Source organism: Coloeus monedula, assembly GCF_965178545.1.
Source record: "Coloeus monedula genome assembly, chromosome: 20".
NCBI classification, from domain to species: Eukaryota; Metazoa; Chordata; class Aves; order Passeriformes; family Corvidae; genus Coloeus; species Coloeus monedula.
Window position 1 is genome coordinate 3,341,452 of NC_138800.1, and position 23,105 is coordinate 3,364,556.

Sequence of the window (23,105 nt, forward strand, 5' to 3'; positions counted from 1 at the left end):
TGGAGACAGATTTTTCAAGGACATCCATGATGGTGGGATGAGAAGCAATGGATCTAAGTTGGAACATGGAAATTCAAGTTAGAAATAGGGCTTTGCTTTAACATGAGCTTGGTAAAATACCAGAATAGGTGCCCAGGGAGAGGCTGTGGGATTTATCTTCCTAAAGGTGTTCAAGACTTTACTGGACAAGGACCTGCTTGAGCATGGTTTGGACCAGATGGCCTCCAGAAGTCCCTCCCAACCTAAATTACTATGTCATCCTGTGATTCTGTGACTGTCTTTGGAGGTACACAGGAAGCATGAGAGCCAACAGACACAAGGAGAAGGAAGGGAAATAGGATTTAAAAAAATTCAGCCTGAGTGTGTTCAAAGATGGGAAAAAAGAAAAGGAGAGAAGTTGTGGGACCTCCATTCCTTGACATACACAACTGATCCAGGTGTGACCCTAAACATCCCATTCAAGTTGTCACTGTTTTGGCGCTGAGGCCAAACCAGAGGCACCCAGAGGTCCTGCTGTTCTTGGACCCTGTGTCTCCAATTCTCTGCAAACCCCCCTCCCCAGCCTTTACATCTTAGTACTGGGCCACACATAGTCAGCCCAGTTGGGTGGATTTGCCCTTTCAGGGTAACAGCTGTCGTGGCTCTTGTGGCTGGTGGCCTGTCCCACCCAGGACCTTCCCCTGGGCCCACTAAGTCAGTTTGAACTCAGCCCTAGACCTCCAGTCCCCATCTGAACCACATGGCACAGTGGGGGACTCCAGTCTCCTCTCTGTCCAGTTTTTCTGGATGGACCTCAGACTTACTCTGTGGATGGTTTATTTCCTGGATGGACTGCTCACATCCCTGCAGTAGCCTATTTCCAGCCCTGCCCTCTGCCCTGTGTCCCTTCATGAAGGATCCTGGATCCAGCTGGCTGCTTGCCTCACATGGAGCCCACACTCAGCCCTCTCCACTGTGCTAGGACCTGGCAGGACAGACATCGCCTCCTCAGATCACCCTTGGCTCCCAACCTCTCACCAAGCTAGCAGGGGTGACATCAAAGTGTTCAGATGGAACTTGATCATAGAATCATGGAATCGTTAAGGTTGGAAAAGACCTCTACATCAATAAATCCAACAGTCAACCCAGCATCACTGTGTTCACCAACAAACCATGTCCTCAAGTGTCACATCCACATGTTTTTTGAATGTTTTCAGGAATGGTGACTGTACCAGTTCCAGTGCTTGACAACCTTTTCCATGAAGAAATTTTTCCTAATATCTAATCTAAAATTCCCCTGGTGCAACTTGAGGCTGTTTTCTCTCATCTTGTCAATCCAGGAATCCCTTACCAGGGATCCATTATCTTGGAGAGGGCTGGATGCCACTCATCAAGGCCTGAAAATGGCACTGTTTGATTTCCATAGTGTGGAAAGTTTGGTGGGAACCTCAGCTTTACCCTGGATTGCTGTGAACAGCAGGTGTGAAGCTGTGCCATGAAAAAAAAGTCTGATCAGAAACCAACATAGAAGAAGAAGGTAGAAGGGACACATCTCTATCTTCTTAAATTTGACTTGAAAAGGTGATGGAGCTTCCTGGACCTTCTGGCAGGAAGAACAGCCCTCCCAAAGCATTTTTCCTGAGAGCATTTTGATCCAGTAGACAGAGAAACTCCTGGTCCACATTTCTGGGACTGAAGGCGGATCTGTAGGAACTCACCAGGCCAAAGATGGGGATTGCAAAGGAGAGTGGCAAAGGGACCCACAGATACCTGTTTGTTACCTGGAGCCCTTGCTGAGAGCATGCAGACTGGGGTGCCAGGGGACACTGTAGCTCTGGCTGTGGGACACTGGCTCCAGTTCAGTGACTGATCCCAAAACCTGCCAGTGGAGAGTTACTGAGTGGGCACCTCTCTTGAGGACCTGTCCTCAACTTTCCAAGGTCAGGCTTGGGACTGGTCACATAGACCTCTCCTCCTTTGCTAGTTTCTGTATACCCTTAAAAAGCTGGGTCTCTCCACTTCACTTTGATCATGGCTCTCCAGATTTTGCTCCAAGTGTGCAATTCGCATGTAGTGTTTGTGTAGGGACAGTCAATAATTGAAACCTCAGCATGGAGGGGGTTATTCTGTACCTCTCTGGCTGGAAGGACATGTGTCCCTCCCCTCCGTTGTGCTGTCATGGGATCTGGAAACTGCTCGAGCCATAATCTGAAAGTGCCTCCTTGTGCCTCTACAAATGATGAGTGTGAGCACACATGGGTGTGTGCAGTGCCTATAAAGCCAGAGTGGACAGCTTGGCATGGGAGGGTGCACCACTCGGTTCCTGCTCTCTCCGCAGCTGTGCTGTCGTGATGGGTGAGTTTCCTGCTCAGGTACACCTCACTCCGGTGTGGTGCTGGGCTCAAATGAGACCTCACAGGGTGAGTATGCAAAGGCACAGAGAATGATGAGCAGGACAGCAGCTGTGAGCTTCCCTGGGAGCAGGAGGGGTGCCAGAGCAAAGGACCAAACAACAGACATGCTTGGTGCCAGCCTGTGCCCGCCACAGACTACCTGTGCCATGTGTTCCAACATCCTGTCAAGGCAGCTTAATGTGCAGACCTAAGCTTCACCTTGGTCCTTTCCCTACTTGACCAATGCATGTGGCATGTGAGGCTGCTCAGGGATCCTGCCCCAGGTGTGGTGGCATCTCCCCCAGGAGGTGAATGAGCGCAGGGTGTAGGGGGGTGCTGTTGGTCAGCACACAGGGTTTGGGCTTTTATCCCTGTGTGGGCCAGGAGATTCCTCTGTCTGCTTGGGAGCAGCGCAGTAGGACCCATCCTCTGGGATAGTTTCCTTCTAGCTGTCCTTGGACTGGAGTGGTTGATATGAAAGACTTAAGCATGATTACTCCAAAAAAAGCTGTTTCTTGTGATCCCCCCAGCAAACTGCTGTTCCCATATCCAGCTGTGTCACTTCCCTCTCTTTGCTCTCTTGGGCTGTAGGTTCTGAGAACAAACTGCAGGTTGCTGCGTGGTGCAGGGAAGGGGCTGATTAAGAGGTGACAGAGGCATTTCTCACCTTGTTTCAGCCTTGAAGGGCAGAGCCTGTCTTGAAGCTGCAGCTTCCACTACCCTGGGAACCCTCTGCTCCTGACTGTGCCCTGGCTCTGCCTTCCCTGCTCCCAGCATCCCAGGGGCTGCCCAGGGATCCTGGCAGTGATAGGCAGGGGCCTGCCCAGGAATCTTGATGATGATGGGTAGGGGCTTCCCAGGGATCCTGGTGGTGATGGGCACTTTCCTTCCCAGGGCTCCAGGCTGGGACACCCTGGCTGCACCGGGACCTTGTCCTCCTGCCCACCATGGTGGCAATGCTTCTCCTGTGTGCCAGCGCTGGTCCAGCCATACCCACTGCCAGCTCCCGGAGTGGTGAGTAGCGGGTGGGTGGGGGGCACTGGCTGGGTACCGAGGGACAGAGCAGGACTCTCAGGTCTGCTCTGTGCTAGGGAAGGCAAGCAAACACCCAAAGGGATGCACAGCACAGGAGCTCCTCACACACACAACCCCTGGGCCATGGCTTTTACAGCCTGACTCCTGCCAAGCCACCTTCACCCCCTTGGTGGGTCCCTGCTGAAAACAACAAGCTTCTACCAAAACAGCACAGCTTGAAAGGATTGCTGTGCCATGTTTGTGAGGCTCAATTCTAGGAGAGATCCTCCCAGCCAGTTGGCTTTTTGCTTAGCTCTTGTTGGATTAGGAACATTCCCTTCCTCCCTTCAAGGGAGGATTACAGCAGGATTACCTGCAAGACCCAGAATTTCATGGGTTGAATTGGAATTACCCACAGCAAATTGTCTCACATCAGACACAAACCAAGAAAAACAAATTAGATGGCAAATTAGTTTCGTTAGTAATGAGAGATCACATAAATTATAACAAGCTGGGGAAAGAGATCCCTTATAGACCAAGGCAGAACTAAGCCTTCTTATCCAAAACCATAAGCCCCAGGGAAAACATAAATTTTCATTACGTATCCTCATCCAGTGGAGCATTTTGGATACTTCTGGTCCTTGCAAGAGCTGCAGTTCAATATATCACGAGTATATGGGCCAGATATACTTGGAGGACATAATTGAAATCCTGGAGATTTTTTCACCCTTCTTTTCTTGGCAAGATGCATTAGAAGGCTCCAAATGAAACAGCAAATAATGAGAAATAGGTTCCAGAGCTCTTACAGAGGCCACTGGCTCAGAGACCTTCAGGTTCCCTGAGGATGAGCCAGTGGAAAAGCCCCAGACAGAACTACTCCTTTTTGTCCTGACTCCTCACTGCTCCTCAGAAGCTCCTTGTTGTCCTGATAGACTCATGGACCTTCTCTCTCCCCCTACCCTGTGTTTGCTGCTGCAGCCACAGGGTTCCCCCCAGACTGCAGCCGCCTCCGCAAGAACAGCCCCAGTGGCGTGTACGTCATCCAGCCGGCCAGATCCCCGCCACGCGTGGTCTGGTGCGACATGGACACCGAAGGCAAGGGCTGGACCGTCGTCCAGAGAAACTCTCATGACACTGAGCTCACGTGGAAGCAATCCTGGACCACCTACAAGTATGGCTTTGGGAACGTGCACAGCGATTACTGGCTGGGCACCGAGTACCTGCACCTGCTGACGCAGCAGGGCACCTACAAGGTGCGCTTCGTCGTGCGGGACAAAACCAACGTCACCCACTATGCTGAGTATGACATCTTCAGAGTGGAGAGCGAGGCCAGCGGGTACCCGCTGAGGCTGGGCCGGCATTCTGGTGATGGGGATGACTACTTGACCCTCTACCACCCCAAGAAGGGGGGCATTCATGACAACATGAAGTTCAGCACAGTCGACAAGGACCAGGACCAGTACAGCGGGAACTGTGCCAAGAGCTACGGGGGGTGGTGGTACAACAGGTGCCAGAACGTCCTGCTCAATGCCAAAAACTACATTGTTTGGCCAGGATTCTGTGATAATGGTGACTGTGCATCGTCCCTCATCCTGGTCAAACCCACTGATGTGTGTTGACCATGCACAGCCCTCTGGGAGTGAGGGGGTGCCACCATCCCCAGCTCAGCGCCCCATTCCCATGCCAGTCCCAGTGCACATCCTACTCTGCCCACAGCTCCTGTTCCCTCCCCAGCTGAAACACAGCAGCTCTGGGGCTCAGGAGCCATCACCCAGAGCACTGGGCACATGGACAGCTTTGCCCAGTGCCATGGTGCTGGCTGGCACTGGGGCACAGGCACTGGTTTGGGGTGGGTGCACCCGCTCCCATCCTGGGGAGGGGGACATGGTGCCTATTCCCTTCCCCTGCAGTCAGTGAACCCTGCTTTGCTCAGGCCCTGCTCCCTCCCCAGGCCTCGCACACCCCACAGCTCTGCTATCCACGGTGGGAGGAATCAGCTGCAATAAACGCTGGAGCCAGACTGTGCTGCCTCGTGTCTACCTGCACACAGGTGTTGGGGGATCACTCTGTCCAGTCTTCAGGATGGCAGACTTGGGGGAAAGTAAGTGTGTTAAGCAATATTCCTTCCAATGGCTTCTTCCAGCCACTGCACTCTGGACTGTGGCTGTAAGGCTACAATTAGCCAACAGGGCCAGCAAAGCCCTGATCATGCAAAACCCTCACTCATAGTTTGCCCCTGTCCATGGCTGGGTGGTTGCTTTTGCTAGGAAAGGGAAGAAACCAACACAACCTTAAGTGTGGAAAGGGCACTGGGCTCCCTGAGAGTGTGAGTGATGTGGGTAAGTCAGTCCCATCATTCCCTGCTGCAGACACGGAATGTGTCTATGGAGCTCCCTTGTGATACAGGGAAGTTTGAATTTGGGGCTTGAAAGAACCCACAGTTCCTCTCCTCAGTATTTGGAAGGAAAGCTGAACTCAAGGAAGGTTTGTGGCTGGGAATGCTGAACAACATGGGACTCCGGAGCCAAGGTCTGTGACCAAGGTCCCAGGGCACCCTGCAGAACTATGGCAGTGCATTGTTCCTGAGGAGCTATGGAGTTCTCAAGGAGCATTCTTTGGCAGCCCTGGAGGTACCTGCATGTGGGCAGCACTGCTGCATGGGGAGATGGAGATATGAGGGTGCTGCTGGTTGAGAAAGGCTTCCCAGTTGGAGCTTACTTGAGAGTAGCACTTCTGGACTAAGAGATACATCTGCTGGTTTAAAAAGGCATTGGTGCTCCAGCCTGGATGCACAACCTAACAGAAGGGGAGAGGCTGGCCAAAGGCTTGGGGCCCCTGGTAAACAGCATTCCACTCAGCAGCCAGCCCTGAGCTGCATTCCTGGGTCTCTGCTGGAAAGAGAATAGTTGTAACTCGATCCTTGTGGGTCCTCTCCAATTCAGAATATTCTGTGAACCTGTAAGTGCAGCCAGTGAGACATCTCCTGCTCTGGTCAGCACCAGCAGACCAACATCCTCCCTCTGCTCAGCATAGGGAGACCATATCCCAAGTACCATGTCCACGGCTGAGCTGTCCAGTGCACAGAATTATCACCACACTGGAGCAAGTCCATACAGACCCAAGCTGATCCAGAATCTTGAAATTCTGGGATCCCTGCCATGTCAGGCTGTCTCAGCTCTCACACTGGCCCAGACAGACCAACCATGTGGTGCTATGTGGCCTTGCAGTACTGTTGTTCCTTTCTTGCCTAGCCACTCTCCCTGTTCCCTCCCAGCGTTCACAAGGTTAATGAGGCAGGATGACACTGGCCTGGCTTTCCAGGTCATGGCTGGCAGGGTTGAACTGACCTGATGCTTCCCTCGCACCCTCTGCTTGCTGTTGGCCATGCGATGCTACATTCCCTTTTTGGAAGATCTCCACCTTGGAATGCAACCCTCTTCTGTAAGTGGAAGTCTTATCTGTAATTCCTCACTCGAGTTGTATGAAAAAAATTTCCTTTGAAAACTTTTTCTTACTGCACCAGAAGCCTCAGGCATGCTTCTGGCAGGAAACAGAGTTTGCAAGGAGTTCCCAAATAAATGAAGGACACTATGCAGGTGTGAAAGTGATTTTATTCTGCAGGATGAACACAGACTACAGCAAGGATGTGTTGACAATGTGGCCTGCCCTGGGCTCAGTACAGCTTAGATCAGGTTAGCTGGTAATGATGGATATTTTTCTGCTGAAAACATCCGTACTCACAAAGCAAAAAGAGAGTAAGACCATGCTGATCAGGAGGGTCTTAGGTTTCTGAGCACAGAGTTCTCCCCAGAAGGAGCATGCTTGGGTACTGCAGCATTTATAAAGATGCATTCTACTAATATTCCCCCCAAAATCCACCACAGGTGAATGGCCAGAGACAGAGCTGGGAGCTTTGCTACTTTTCAGGACAGGAGGAAAACAAAGCAATTCTTTATACAGAGGAACAACCCTGTTCACCCCCAGGGCCCCATCATCAAACAGGCCCCAGCAGGGCACTGGCCTGGTCATGTGCCCTGTGTGGACAGAAGGGGGAAGGAGTTCTAGTGGTATGGAGTTGGTTTGATGAGGATGGCTGAGGCTCTGCAGTTCCCCTGGCACAGGTTGCCCCATGTCAGGGTCCCCCTGGCATTCAGCTGCACAGAGTAACATGCCGAGTACCACCACCCACCCCCATAGCGGGAGGCACAGTTCCCTCTGTAAGTGTCCTGATCCCGATCCTTTGTGGAGAACTTCATGTTGTTATGCACTTTCCTGGGATTATCTGAATCCATGGCATCCTCTGCTGTCCCTGAGTGCACTCCCAGCCTCAGCCGGTAGCCCTGGGACTCATTGTCCAGGCTGAAGAGGTTGTAGTCTGCAAATCTCATGTTGTTTGCAGCATCCCAGATGACGAACCTGACCTGGTAGATCTTCTGCCTGGTGATCTGGTGGATGTACTCAGTGCCAAGCCAGAACTCAGTGTGCACATTCCCAAAGCCATGCTTGTAGGTGCTCCAGGACTCAGCCCAGGTGATATCCGTGTCCTGCCGGTTCCTCTGGATGACGGTCCAGCCTCCATCATCCCCACTCATCTCACAGTACACCATGATGGGGTGCAGTCCTGTGGGCTCGATGATGTAGACGCCACTGGGGCTGCGAACTGGGACCTCGCTGCAGTCCCTGGGCCAAGCTGGGGCAGCACAGAGGGGGATAGAACAAAAGCCTGGGCATCAGGACAAGACCTTGGGCAGGAGAGAGGTTCATCTGGCCAGAGCACCTGGGGGATAACCAGCTCCAGACAGGTCTGGAGGTGAGAGTGGTTTGGCCTCAACCCTCTGTTGCTTTTCCATATGGAAGACCAAAAGGAGTCAGCCTCAGTGAGAGGCCCCAGACTTACTGAGCTCTGCTGATACCAGTCCAAGAGACTGAATATGGTCACCAGTGGGCTCCTCTGGGTCTCCTGAAAAAGGGGTTGTGCTGGGAGGAAGGTGAAGAGCACCTAGCCCTTGCCTGTGACTAAGGGAATGGAGAAAAATGACCCCTTCAAGCATAAAGCCACCCTTCCCAGCATGTACAGTGCACACACACACACACACATACACAGAGCACTGCAGTCTGCACTAGGTACACCTCTGCCTCCACCATCCTGGAGCACTGCCAGAGCTAAGGGACAGTTCAGGGTCCTGCCCTACCCAGAGCTGGCTGGGTCCTGTACACAGGCACACAACAGCGGATGCCCATAGGATGCTACCTACTGGTTCTCTTCAGACCACTCTCTGAATCGGTAGAGGGAGATTTCTTGAAGGTGTTTAGGGTTTGCATATGCACAGAGTGGCCTGGCGCAGCCAAGATGAGCAGGGAAGCAAGGAGCAGAAGACACCGAGCTGGTAGAAAGGGACAAGAAGAAAAGAAGAAACGTGATCGTCCTTCCCATGGCACCAGCACCACATTTACCACGAGCCTGTGAGGTGCAGGAAGGCACCAAGTATGCTGGGCAGCATCAGGCTGCTCCCTGCAAGCTGCAAAGCTTGCCAAAGGGGCAGACAACCTGGCCTTTTCCCCTTGATCTGCTGTGGACAAGTCAAACATGGGGTAGTTTTGGGCAGAGCAAAGTGCCCAACAACTGCCTGAGCCAAGTTTCCCTCCTGGTCCCCGGAGCAGGGGCCTGGCCAGGGTGAGCCAGAAGATGGGATGAGCAGCTGGTGCTCAAAGAGGTGGCAAGTGCCCCTAAAGGGCACCGGTGCCACCGATCCACCATCAGTGTGCAAGGACCAGTGCATGGAGCCTCTCCCTCTTGCTGAGCTGCCCTACCTTTGCTCTCCCCGTGGGTGGCAAGGAGCGCCCGCTTTTCAGCCCTGTACTCACCCATTGCTCCCTGTGGGAATGCCCTCCGGAGCGCAGAGCTCTAGAGTGGCCGGTCACACAGAGGGATTTGTAGTGCCCTCTGCACTGGGCGGGCTGAGTGGGTCCTGCCCCCCTTTTCTGCTGGAAGAGATCAGGTTGATTTCCTTTGTGCCTACAGAAAACACCAGCTGAGGTGGAGGTGCCTGTGGTTCTGGATTGCAAAGAAAATAATCCCCATGCCAGCAAGAATCATTGGAATGGTCTCTTGTGTGAATGCTTAGTGATTTGGAAGGAATTTCCTCTGGGAACAGTGTATTTGCTAACTTTGAAGAGTACTGCTCAGTAAACACTGGAATGCCACAGTCACCAGCCAGGTGGAGAGCAAACATGGGTCTGCCCCTGCCTCCCGCCACTGCAGCTGGTGCTGCTAGGTCAAGGGGCTCTTGTTTAATCTGCTCCAGTCCAACTCAGCCTGGCTCTGGGTGGGGCATCAGAGCAGCCCCAAGATCCTCAGGTAGGCAAACTGTTGTGGGACAGTGTTTGAAGCAGCTGATGTGTTCTGGGGTGCATGACACAGGCAGAGAGTCGTGGTGGAGGGATCTGTGTCTGGGAGAAGCAGGAGAAGTCTCAACTCCCTAGTAGGACACAGTCCCAACCTGAAAGGAAGCAGCTGAAGGGCCTGATGAAAGGTTTCTGCAAGGCAGATGAAACAGTTGTGGCCTCTGGGCACTGGGTTTTGGAGAGTGGCCACGCAGGATGAGAGGAAAGCAAGTGTCTGCCCAGGAATGAAGTGAAAACAGGTGGATGGAGTGCAGCAACAGTGATCTGAGCATGTACAGAGGGGATTTAAGCATGCATGGAGGAGAAATGGAGGGGACTGAGTGTGCACAGAGGGGGAGTGAGGCAAATCATGGTGGAACCCATAGGAACTGAGCATCCACAGAAGGATGGCAGGATCTGAGCATCGATGAAGGTCAGCAGAGGGAATCTGAGGGCACCTGTTGTGAAAAAGAGGGATGTGAGCTTGCCCAGGGGAGAGAAGTCAGCACCAAAGAGATGCTGAAACGACCAGAGAAGATCTGAGTACTCGAGGAGGGGAACAGATGAGATCTGGGTGCACACAGAGGGAAATGGAGGGCACATGAGTCTACAAGGGGGAGAATGGGGATGATCTGTTTGTGCAAGAACAACAGAGGGGTTCTAAGAAAGCACAAGGGGAATGAAGAGGATGTGAAAGCAGCTGGATAGGAATGGAGTGCATCTGAAAGTAGCTGGAAGTGAAGAGAATGAGTAAGAGGGGTTCTAGAGAAGCACTCAGAGGGAACAGAGGGAATTTGGAAACATGGAAAGGTAGAATAGTTTGGTTGTAAGGCACTCAGAAAGGATGGCAGGGACAGGCAATGCACAAAAGTAGAAGATCTGATACAGTATCTGGCATGATAAGTCTGGCTGTGTTCAATGGGAACTTGTGAGGTCACAGATTCCCCATAGTGCAATTTACCAACATGGTCTGGCCCAGCTGGATAAGAACTTACACAATCCAGGTTCACAAATAGTGTAGTTTAGGGAAGGAACAGGAAAGCAGATTCAGGATTTTTGGTGATAAATGCACTAACTATGGAGTGTTATGACAGAAGGGATAGTAACATAAATATTAGCTCTCTCTCTCTATATATATATATATATTCACCCAGTTACTATTCCCAGGTCTGCTCCAATGCAGTTGGAGGTGTGAAGTTCAACCAGAGACATCCCTTCAGGGGAGAAGGAAAGACACTGTCCATCTGCTGATCCCAAGCAAGCAGAGATGCTTTTCCCTCCTCTTTTTGCCCTGAGATCCTACTTTGATACCATAATTTTTGGCCAGCTTTGCTCCAGACATTGTTCCATTGTTGGCCCTTGCTGGCGTCAGGGGCAAGGTCAGCCAAGGGACTCATCCTTTGTATTTCTCAACCAGTCTCATCGATTCTTGACCAACTTAAGGCAGCTGTGAAGGAAGCCTGGCAAGTTACTACCCTTCTCCCCCACCCTGCACCATCACCATCACTGACAGCTCTGCAGCTCCAACTGTAGCTGGAATGTCCACCCAGGGAAAGGAAATGCTGCCCAGTACCTGGTTTTAATGTCTGCAAGCCCAAAAATCCAGTACTTCTATCACAAGCATAATTCAGGTTTTCAGAACTCTTTATTTCTGTTTTCAGACTATTCCCATTCAAACACCCAGAACAAGAAAAGCAGTTGCAGAAATTTTGGTCCTCTGGGGTGGATCCATAAAAAGTCCCCTACACTGAATCCAGGGATTTGGAATCCTCTGAGCTACCCTGATATCCACATCTGTGGGATGTCTGGCGGACACAGAGGCATTGCCAGATGGCCCTGGGAGACAGAAGGAGGAATGAAGAAAGAGGGGGAGCAGGGAGGACACCCTATATTCCCATTAGGGTGTATGTGGGGGGAACAGGGACACATGGGGCATTTGGAGGGCTGAAGGGACAACTGGGGGGTCTTCAGAGCAACTAATGGGCATAAGAGTGAAGCTACGGGATCCTGGGGGCAACTGGCGTAACTGGTGCCCTCAAAGGGACAGTGAGGGTTCTAGGGAAAACAGGGGAAAGTTGGAGGGTTTCAGGGGCAATTAGGGCATCTGAGGGAAATAAAGGCAGCCTGGAGCGCTACTGAGTGCAATAGGGAGATCCTGGAATGGGCCAGAGGACAAAGGGAGTCCCAGGAGACATGGAGCGTCCTGTGAATTTAGGAGTCCTGGCAGTCTTTGGCCCACCCTTGGATACCTGGGTCCCCTTGTACTTGCAGGGAATCCCAAGGGACTGAAAATCCAGAGGGGACTGGGAGTCCCATGCTGGTCTGTGAAGAGCCCTTGAAGCATGGGGATTTTCAGAGTACAGCTCACCAGGTCAGGAGTACTCACACCAGCAGCAGAACGAATGCCATGGAGCTGACAGCCAGAGCCAGCCCCATGGTTGGTATGTGGGGCAGGGGGGTCTTGTCATCGAGCCAGTGCAGCACAGTGCTGAACACAGCCTGGAGTCCTTTCTCTTCCTCCACACTTCCCTCTGACACTGTGGGGATGCAGCCCCTCAGGTCAGGGGGCCCTGCAGCCAGGAACCAGCTGTCCCTGCAGCTCTTGCTCCAGCCACAGACCTTGCTGTTCCCAGCAACCCAGGCATCTGGGGGTCCCTGCTCCACACCACATGCTCCCAGAGGAGTCAGGCACCAGGGAACACATGCTCTAATCCACCTGTCCACCATGAGGCCAGGCATCCTGGCACCCTGCTCACCCTCTTCCTGTGGACCCAAGTGTCCCAGGTCCCACTCTGCCCCACGCTGCTCCCTGCCCCCAGGGCACTCAGGTGTCTGGGCTCACCATTGAGGTAGAAGAACTTGCGGATAATAGGCTTGGAAAGTTCCCCCAAGTGACAGGCAATGGTTCCCAGAGCAGGTTCCTCAATGGTCAGGCTGAAGGGCTTCTCTGGATTCCCCTTCAGCTCCTTGAACAGTGTCATGTCCTGTGTGCGCAGCTGGGGTGTGGGGGGACACATCAGCACCGCCTGGACCCCCAGGCACATGGAACAGCACCCGTGCATACAAAGGCACCTGTGTCCTGCACATGCTTGACACATCCCCTTAATGCTTCTTGTACCCCTTGCTGGTGCAGGTGCACACACCTCCCATCCGACACGGGTGTGCACCCAGGGATGCACAACCAGAATGTACACAAAAGTCACTTCCTGCACATGCAGGAAGAACTTCTTCCTGGGAGTGTGGTGAGGCCCTGTGCAGCAGAGCATCTCATCCCCCACAAGAGTTAATCTGTTTTTTGTTAGCCAGTCAGGTAACTCAAACAGGACAATGTATCTTGTAATGAGTTATTTTTGCACCATGGGTTTAACACTGGTCTGGCATCTCCCAACTGCCAATAAACATCTTACTGTCGAAGTGAGATGGGGAAGACAAGCTGGATTTCTGACTGACAGTAAGTCACTTTGCAACTGTAAAAGCCACAGCAAACTTCTGCAAAGTAGAAAGCTTCTATACATTTTCCTGGAAATGTGTGGAGTTTCTCCCATGAATAGGGACACCTATTTCCCAGTTAATCCCCCAGGGGTTAAGTGAACGAATCTGTGTACATTATTGTCATTTTAGTGGTAAGTTACACTTGGCTCCTATTCAATACTATTTCTTTTGCTAGCTTTAATATAGATACCTTGATATAGTGCACTGTTCTATGTTATGCTGTAATGTACTAGTAGTTCTTTTAGTTTTATACTGTGTAGTAAGTAATTCTGATTAAGATATTTCGTCTGTTATATTTTTCCTGTTCATTTTGTTATTAAATAATTCATTTTTATAAATATATCTGATTTGCCATCATTAGGACTTGTGGGCCAAAATGATCCCTAAAATTTAAACTATTGCCAGATTCTGAGGCTAAGGAAGAATTTACCTTCATCTGAACCCATCTTTCTGAAAGAGTTTAAATACACAAAGGAATCCTTTCTGACCCTCAGACTCAGCAGCAGGGCTTCTTTAATAAATTTTGTCTGAAGCTTCCACTCTCCCCATGACACCCTGGCACAGGGTGCCCAGAGAAGCTGTGGCTTCCCCTGCATCCCTGGAAGTGTCCAAGGCCAGGTTGGTTGGGGCTTGGAGCAGCCTGGTCTAGTGGAAGGTGTCCCTGCACACCTTCCAGGGGATTGGAATTACGTGAGCTTTAAAGTCCTTTTCAACCCAAACCATCCTGTGATTTTATGATTCTATGCATGCACACATGGATCTGCAAATGCAGATCTGCCTGCTACTCATGCACCCTTCACCTAAGGGAGCATCCTGTGTGTGCTTACACAGCTGCTACTTCTAGCACAGAAGCTGCTGTGGCAGCAGTCCCTGTACCTGCAACAGTCCCCCTCAGAATATCTACTCACACCCTTGCAAGCCCACATGCAACTCACATTTGGGGCAAACATCCAGGTGATGGGCAGGCCAGTGGGGATGGGGAAAGGCACGTTGCAGTGCAGCACGATGGTTTCATCTGTGTAGGTCCACAGGTCCTGCACTGGGAGCATTGACAGGCTCATGAGCTCACATCTGCACGTGCACTGACAGAGGTGAGGGTGCTCCTGTGCTGGCTGCAGGGATGGGCATGTGAACACTTGGGCAGGTGCCCTCAGCATGGGACCATTGGTAAGAAATGCAGGGAGTCCCCAGAGATTTTTGTGGTGAAATCCTGTCTTTTGGATCAACTTTGCTCACTATAATCTCATTATAGTACTGAGCACACCTCCATCCTAAAAGCTACCTGCCCCCAATGTATGACCACCCCTTGCTGAGCACATAGTCTGCATCTTTCTAGCCTAGACCTTCAAAAGCAAAGTGAGACAATTTGGCCTCAATCAGTACCAAAAGTGTGACTGGAGTCACTCAAGTGCCACCGAAACATAAAAAATAGTACAAAAATAACCTAAGAATGGGGGGAAGTTGAGGAAGAGTTCCTTACCCTTAACACAACAGTCTCATGGCCCCATACCTGGGCAGTCCAGGGCAAACTGACAGTCCACGAAGCGGCAGGTAGCACACTGGAAGACTCGGGCAGCTGGCTGGAATCCTGAGAAAGAGAGACTTGGTGGTCCCAGGGAACTGGGACATGTACTAAAAGACAGCAGGGGACAAGAGGGATGGGCACTCACCGCAGGGTGGGATGCAGGCTGGAACTGGTGGGGGAGGAAGCAGAGTTAGACTGGGCATCATTGGGGACCCACATCCTTGTCAATGAGCTGTCAGGATTCAGCCTTTGTCCAGTCTAGATGGGGTCACTGGGAGTTTCTCTAGGACAGAGATTCCCAGGGTGGTCCCATACCTTTCCCCAGCAGGCTCAGCTTTGTCCAGATAGTGTTGACAGCTTCCTGCAGAGACTTGTTCAGGGGTTCTGGGGTGCCCCAAATGTCCAGGTAAGACAATGTGTCCTCCTCCTGCTCCCCATAAACCTTTCCCAGACCCCACAGATCCCTTGTACAACTCACTTTGATTCCATATATCCCTCCTGAAGTCAGATATATCCCCAAATATCCCCTCAAATTCCCCAAGAAACTGTATACCTTGAAACCCATATACCCTCAGGATTCCCCAAATATGCCTTTACAGCTCCCAGACCTTCATATATCCTGTATTTCACCTCCACCCCATCCTCCTTCAAGGCCTCCACATCCTATCCCCCTTGCCCCATGTCTCATGTCCCTCACTCTGCTCACTCTTGTCCTTTTGGTCCTCTATAAAATACATAGCATCCATGATGATGTCCCGAAGTTCCTCACGCTGTCCTGACCCTGTAATCAGTACAGGGACATCAGAATCAGTACAGGGTTAGAGCTGGAGTTTCAGGGATGGGAAGGTCCAGTAAGTTCTGGGAATTTCTGTGGGTTCCTGGAGTCCTGATCAAGGTTTAAGGGATACTGGGAAAAGTCAGGTGTCCCTGTGGATTCCTAAGGTCCTAGGTAGGGTCAAGGGGTCCCCAGTGTGTCCTTGGTCACTGTTGGGTGATTCTCAGGGTTCCAGGCAGGTTTGGAATTCCCCAAGGTCTCCAGGGGCCAAATCAGGACTGAGAAGACCTTGGCATGGTTGTGAGTCCCAAGGATGCTTGTCTGGGGTGGGTCCCCGGGGTTCCCAACTTCCTGGGATCCTGCTCAGTGTCAGTGTGAGGGCCTTGGTTGAAACAGGAAACCCCAGAAGGCTATGGGGTGCTGTTCAGGGTGGGGATCCCCTTTGGGATGGATGTCCCTGGTGGACAGGAGGGACCACTCAGGACAGAGGTCCTTGGGTAGGATCTCTGTTGGGTTTGGTGTCCCTAGGGTCCCAAGACATACCTACAGTGATGGAGGCAAGCGGTTTAGCAGCCTCAACAAGGGCCTCATGGCATTTTTTATGTCTGGGGTCATTGACAGAGGCCCCAGTAATGTCACGGCAAAGCCGTGCCCGCTGAATTGGGGGCCCAAAGCAGAGCAGGCAGGGGTGCACCTCAGGAAGGCAGGACATCAGGACCCACAGCCACAAGCCACGGTTTCTAGGGTGCCAGGGGACTAACATCAGCATCAGGGCCACTGACCACCACTCCATGACCCCAAACCTAGCACCCAAGTGCCTGACTTCCCTGGACAAAGGCAGGGTTCCAAGGTGGAACCCGGGTGCCTGGGTTGCCAGGGAACCAGGTAAGGTGGGAGGCCACACTCTAGCCAGCCACACTGACCTCACACCAGCCAAAGGTGTGGGGCAGAACCCAGCAAGGAATGTGCAAGCCCAACGTTTGAGCAGGAAGAACTGAGCCAGCCCAAGGCTACAGCAGCACCGCTGCCAAACATGGCTGGGACTGCCTGGGACATGGCATTTGTATGTGTGTCCCGAGGACACTCTTCTGCCTCTCTTCTATATTGTATTATTGGGTAGAGGAATATACACCTGGTGCATCTTCAAGATATTAGATCGTTCAGGTCTCCAAAACAGAGAGGGAGAGAAAGAGAGAAACTACAAAATATTATCATTAACTAAAGCAAAAGACTCAGAAAGCAGCTGCTGGTTTTACAGAGACAAGAGCTCCTGATGCAGAAAACAACACATGACAGTGTTTGCAGGTGAAAACCAAGCATGACACTAAAGATGCATGTGAAACCCCAGTACTACTAGAAGGCAGAAGGTGCTGTAAGAGCTGAGTTGGCATGTGCCAAAACATTTAATAAATGCAAGTTGCTATTTCCATCCAGCTTGCAACTGTTCACTTTCATCCCTGTCCTGTTAATGAGCATGGAGATAGTGACCCATCACTGGCAGCCATGGTCACTATGCAGGTATCTGACAAAGCCCATGGTGACAAAAATGACATGATGGTCCAATAGCCTAGGCTATTCAAACCCAGTGCTTGCCAACTCTCTCCTGCGGAGCACAAACTAAGATGAACGCAGGAAATGTTGGAGACCTTGCCAGGTGATGTAGATGCCACAGCACGTCCACTAGCAGGGAACTTCCTGAGCGTCAGCTGGCCTTGGGAAGGGATTTCCTAAAGCCTCTGCCCTTCCTGGCTGCCCCAGCGTGCAGCAGTGCAGCACTGCTGAGCAAACCAGCAGATGGAAAGCCTGCCCTGGTCGATGGCCCTGAGCGATCGGCACCAGAGTCCAAAGGAGGAATGAGGCTGTTGAACTCCAGACAGAAAGACACCATTGACTGCTGAGGCAGAGCAGGCAGCACGGTCTGTACTGCCCCACAGTATTCTAGGCTGTGATTTTAACCATCAGAAGAAAAAAATGATGTAAATGGTATTTTTTTATGATGCTGGGAAGGCAAAATGGATGGTTGGGACCTGTTCTAAAAAGGGGGAAGGTATGTCCTCTTCTGTACTTACTAGAGAGGCACTTTCAGTACAGAAGAATTAATTCCCTTCCAAAATCCAGTATTAAGAATTGAAATTTGCATGCTTTTATTTGATCTGAATTTCTTGACCTGTCTTTTGTAATAGATGTTCTCACAACGTTGTGGAAGAACTGCAAACTCCAGAACTCAGCTTTCTCGAGTGCTTTTGCTTTCCCTGTAACATTCTGACTCTTGGACAAAATGAGCTAGTCTGCTTAGCAGGGGAAAAAAACAACCAACCAAACCAACAAAAATCTCAAGGAAAAACACAAAACTCTCCAAAATGGGACTCTGAACTGGTCTTAGTCCAGTGGTTTGTGATCTGGACCAGAAGGAATACTCTATACCACACATACTATTCGCATACTATTGGACTTCCAGAGCTGCGGTTGGCTCTATCTCCCAGGTGCTTGCCTGGAGCATTGTTTGAGCTCCCTCTCCATCAAACAGTCCCAGCCTCTCTTGGCAGGTGGCTGTGGAATGGTTAGATGGTCCTTTTGAGAAGAGCTCTAGAGGTTCTGTGGCTGCACGGCACCACATCACAAGGTCACAGTGTAGTGGGTGGGTGCCCAGTGCTCAGTATTCCACCAGCACTCGTGGCAGCCAGTGCGGGTTTGTCCCAGATCCCCTTGGGCAGCACACTGAGGGAGAGGTGCCCAGGTCACCCCAGCCAGGTCACGTCTGGGAGCCAGCGTGTGCCGAGGGAGCGGAGGCTGAGCTGGGACCGCAGGGCCGTGTCGGGTGTCCACTACAAGTTCTCCTCCAAGCTGAGCTACAACGTGGTCACGTTCCATGGCCACAGCATCTCCTTGGGTGAGCTCAAGCGCCAGAGCATGGCCCACGAGAGGCTGAAGGCGGCCAACTGTGACCTGCAGATCCTCAAAGCTGAGACCAGCAAAGGTGAGTGGGGTCTGGGCCTGGGCCCCGGGGCTGCCCAGCGGCATCGGTGCAGAGCAGCATGCAGTGCCACAGGCTGTGGGAGCCATGCTCTGCCCTGGGGACAAAAGCCAGGGCAAGAAAGCGCAAGGGTACATATCAAACTGGCTTTTACAGCTCTAAAGGGATTCTCTGACATGCCATGTAATTCCATGTCAATATCCATTCTTCCCAACTGACTCATACTTTTTCTGTGTTTGTGTTGTTCTCAGAATACTCCGATGATGCCCAGATCCCAAAGAACATCTCAGTGATTGTGAAGAGAGTCCCAGCTCGAGCTATGTGAGTATCCATGAAGCACTGGATTCCCTGTGAGGGACGTCAGGGTGTGAACTTCCTTTATGGATTTGGGTTTACAGAGACACTTGGACTGTATCTGGTCAAAGCTGCCGTTAATTTCTTTTTTCATGGGGTACATTTTTTTAATGTATCTACTCCAAAGCACATTTTTAGGTTCGCAGGGATGTGGGGTTCAAACTCCAACACTGGTAAATCCTAAGGTGACTCTCTTGGTTTTGTTCTTGGGGTGACTGGGCTGAGAGCCAAGTCACCGATCCTGTTTCCTCCGCATGAGGAGACTCCAGCTTGTATGCCTTTGCTTTTATTGGCTTTATAGTAATGACAGGTACCTCCTGTAACAATTACATACTATTAGAAATAAACTTTTAATGTGTTCCCATCTGAGAAGAGCCTGGTTGTCAGTATTTGACTTTCTTGCACCGGGGAAGATGCGTTTGGAGACTGTGGGGTATCTGGCAGGTATCTTGCACCCCAAATTTGGGGCTTTTGCACGCTGTCGGGAGAAGAGAGACCAAGAATTGTGCTTCTACATATGGCTTTGGTTTGGGGTTAATGGAAATATGGATGCTTCGTGCTGCCCTGTCACGGCATCCTCCCTTTCGGGCTGGATGGCACCTCGCATGGTGTTGTGGTGCTGCCCTGCAATGAGAGGATGGATGCTGGTAGCATTCAGATCCCATCAGTTCCTGTGTGTGATGATCACGAGACAATGGCTCTGCAGTTGCAGCGATGGCAGTTAGTCAGGCAGAGGAGCTTTCTGTCCCTCCAGCTGGAAACACGGCAGAAATATCTGGCAGAGAGGCCGATGTGTGGGAGGGATGAGGATCTGCTGTCACGGGGGTTGCATGTCTGATTCCTGAGGACTTGAATCAGACACAGATCACTGAGTATGTGGAATCTCAGCAGGTTTGCAAATGGAATAAATAGCTCCCAAAATACTGTTGCATTTTCAAGATCACCTGAAAGGAAATTGTGCCAATTAAGACTCTTCTTTTTTTTTCCCCACAGAGCTCCTAAATTGCACCAACCCCTAGGAAAGGCTTCCAGGTGACCTTTCTATCGCTATTTGTAGTCACTGTAGCATCTGTAACACACTGGCCACTTTGGCCCTGTCATGGCTAAGGATGGCAAAGATCTGACCACAGGGCTTGGGCTCCTTCAGAGAAACACTGTTCGGGAGACAAAGCTGCTGACAGTTCTGGTATTGCTTTGGCAGAGGAGGAATTATTTTTCACTGAAAGAAACCTGCACTCCTGAGCATCAACACTGCCACCCTTCTGGCTTAGAAACTACACTCTGTGTAACTGGTGACACCGAAGGAATGAGATTTTGGGGTTTTGTTTTAGTTTCATTGAAGGTACCAAGAGAGAAGAGTTTATGAAGACAAATAAATTTCCACCTTCACTGAACTATCAGAACATAACGGTTTGATGTTCAGGTGTTCTTTTCTGTTTTCACTGCTCGAGGCTGGGTCCAAGTGCTTCATTTTAAGTTCTGATCCTCTATTTCTTCTGCCAGGAACCAAAATGAGCCAGTGAGGGGAACATCCAAGGCAGTACGCGAAAATCCAGCCTCACACTTCGTCCTGCACGCTGCACTTCATTCTAAACAGTGCAGCCTTGTATTAATTTTCTGGACATTGAACTTGAATGTGGTTTAATTCTTTTATGAACAGGTTGCTGACTTTTCTGCCCCTCTTTCTCCGGCCCAGCTCATCAAGGTATAGAGATAGTCTCTGTCAAATACTTAAAAAAAAAACCAACTCCTTTACTTAGTCTTTTTAAATCTTACACTGTGATCTACATCTGGATAATTGTGGTAATGTGATCAAAACTGTCTTTTTAGTAATTTAAGGTGTTCATTGTAAGTTTAAAATGCATGTATGTTGTGATGCTATCCCAAAAAGAGAAGTTCCCAGGTTGGGAAGAGAGAAGGGGAGCCACCTTATCATCCCCAACGTAATGTTGCAGCATTACCCCTCTTCAAGACCAAAAGCAGCAGCACTTCAGCACCTGTTTCCCATTTTTTGTATCATCACTTTTGCACTGGAAACCAACAGTTTGTCTTGTACGAATGTGTACAGAGGAATTGAACTGGCTGTAAGTTATGGACATTTCAGGGAGGTTTGCAGCAGCCAAAACAAGCATTTCTGGAACAAGGACACTTGCGAGGCTTGAATTTTGAATTTCTGGCCATGACAGCTATAGATCCATTCCTTGGTTGCTGCACTTGTTCACAAATTGGGGTCTGGGGACAGTGGACAACACAATCTCCTTTGTTTCATTGCAGATCTTGTAAGTGTTTTTGGTATTGTTATGACTTTGTAAAAAGTGCCATATTTGAATTTGGGTCTACTCCTAGACATGTTTTGGTGGGGTTTTGTTGTGTTTTGTAAACCATTTGGGTTCAAACACATTGGTCAAGTGTCTGTAAATGTCTCTGGAAATGTTGATGGAAATGCTTCCAGAGCAGTGGATCTGGATCATGTTCCTGTACAGAAAAACACTGTGTCAATGAAACACCCATTTATTAATCTCTGGATTGGTTGCTTTTGGGAAGGAAGATCCGTGAAAGCAAAACCTCGAGAGGCTGATCTCTCCGGGGCTCTGTGGAGGCTCTTGTCTTTGGCTGTGCGGGCTCAGACGTGTTCTTCACGTGTGTGTCCAACCCTTCCCTGTCACACAGACCCCCAATCTGGCTGAGGCCAATGCTGCGGAAGAGGACAAGATCAAAGCCATGATGATCCAGTCCTGCCCTTACTATGAGCCCCTCAAGTGTTGGTAAGATCAAATGTGCTCCTGGAAGAACATGGAAAAATCACACGTTTCTCTCGTTTTAACAAGGGACACACGTTGCTACCTTCCTCCTTTTTTTACCCAAAAAAACTTGCAGTGACCTGGAGACACCCTTGGCTCCTGCTCCATCATCATCTCCCAGCCCTGTTCCCAGGCTTAAAAGGAGCTCAGGAATCCCCATGAGTTTTATGGTGGAGGTGAAGGACCCCAACACAAAGGGAGCAATGCTTATGCCCAGCGGGAAATACGCCATCCCAATTATTAATTTGTAAGTATGGAATTAATTGCACTGACCCAAAAGTGACCAAGAGAAGCTGTGTGGAAACGTCTGAGCGGCAAAGCCACCACACTGGCCACCACCTGTCCTTGCGGGGCAGGGAGCGTTGTCACTGTAGCTGATCTATCCCAGAGGTCATCTAAAAATCCCAGATTCTGTAGGCAAGAAAATAACAACTGCAGGACAAGAAAAGAACAAATCATTGTCCTGAGGCAGCAATGCAAGGAGTCCAAAATCCATCCATAGCTCTGGAAGTTCATGGGGCACAGGAGAGTGGAGAGAGATGGACCCTGCTGGATGCTTTTGCACTCACACATGAGCTGCTCTTCTGCCTTGGCAGCGGGAACTTTTCCACGGTACCAAGTTCTTCCGTGGGCAGCAGCGCTATGGCAGCAGAGGAGAGATGCTTTGACGGGAGCATATTGAGAGGAAAGAAAAGAGTAAAACCAAATTTTGGAGGACAACAAGTGGGGAGAGGAACTGTTTTGAATTAACTTCATCATGGTCTTCTTTCACTCCCTACAGAAGACAACGTCCACAGCCAAAGCCTCCAGCTGGAATGGAACCTCCAATGAAAAAAGTGAAGAAGGCAGAGAAGCCAGTTTAATTCATGTTCTTCATTCTTCATTCATGTTCTTTATTAATGTTCCTGATTATTTGTTCTTCTTTCTTGTTCTACCTTCCTCGTCTTCTTTCATTGTTCTTATTTCGTGTCCATAATTAAATGTTCACTTATTATTCTTAATTCTTCTTTATTGCTCTTATTTCATCTTCCTACTATCTCTTGCAAAACGTATTTGGACAATAAACAACACAGCATTGAAAGGAACTTACTTTGCTATACTTTTCCCTAGATGTGCTGCTTATTACAAGCCTTGTTATGTCACTGGAAATTAACTTGATTGGTCACTACTGCAGACAGCTGCCTTCGACACTGGTTTTCTTTCTCATACTCTATGCAACAAAAAGCTGGAGAAATTAAGGAGAAGAAAAAATCTTGAAAGGTGAAAAAAACAATCAGAGGCAATAGTGATTAAACACATTAAAGCTAAGAAGATGTGCCACTGAGGGGTTGCAGGAGTTTTCCGTATTCACGTCTGACAAAGAAACAGCAGAAGGTGGCTGACAAGGTCACGATGCAGGAAATATATTCCCTTT

At 50.3% G+C, this 23,105-nt stretch overlaps 2 protein-coding genes across 2 annotated transcripts; one reads left to right on the top strand and one right to left on the bottom strand.

Annotated features, from left to right (window-relative positions):
• Positions 1-2,234: 2,234 nt before the first annotated feature.
• Positions 2,235-5,005, top strand: LOC309580710 (fibrinogen-like protein 1-like protein; the record flags this gene model as incomplete). The annotated part of the gene is made up of 3 exons (XM_082294883.1): positions 2,235-2,334; positions 3,267-3,386; positions 4,371-5,005. The coding sequence occupies 3 exons, from the start codon at positions 2,235-2,237 to the stop codon at positions 5,003-5,005; spliced, it is 855 nt and encodes a 284-aa protein (XP_082151009.1).
• Positions 5,006-7,447: 2,442 nt separating this feature from the next.
• On the bottom strand, positions 7,448-9,255 carry LOC309580711 (fibrinogen-like protein 1-like protein; the record flags this gene model as incomplete). The annotated part of the gene is made up of 3 exons (XM_082294884.1): positions 7,448-8,076; positions 8,642-8,770; positions 9,198-9,255. 3 exons carry the CDS (start codon positions 9,253-9,255, stop codon positions 7,448-7,450), a joined length of 816 nt encoding a protein of 271 aa, XP_082151010.1.
• Between the last annotated feature and the right edge of the window lie 13,850 nt (positions 9,256-23,105).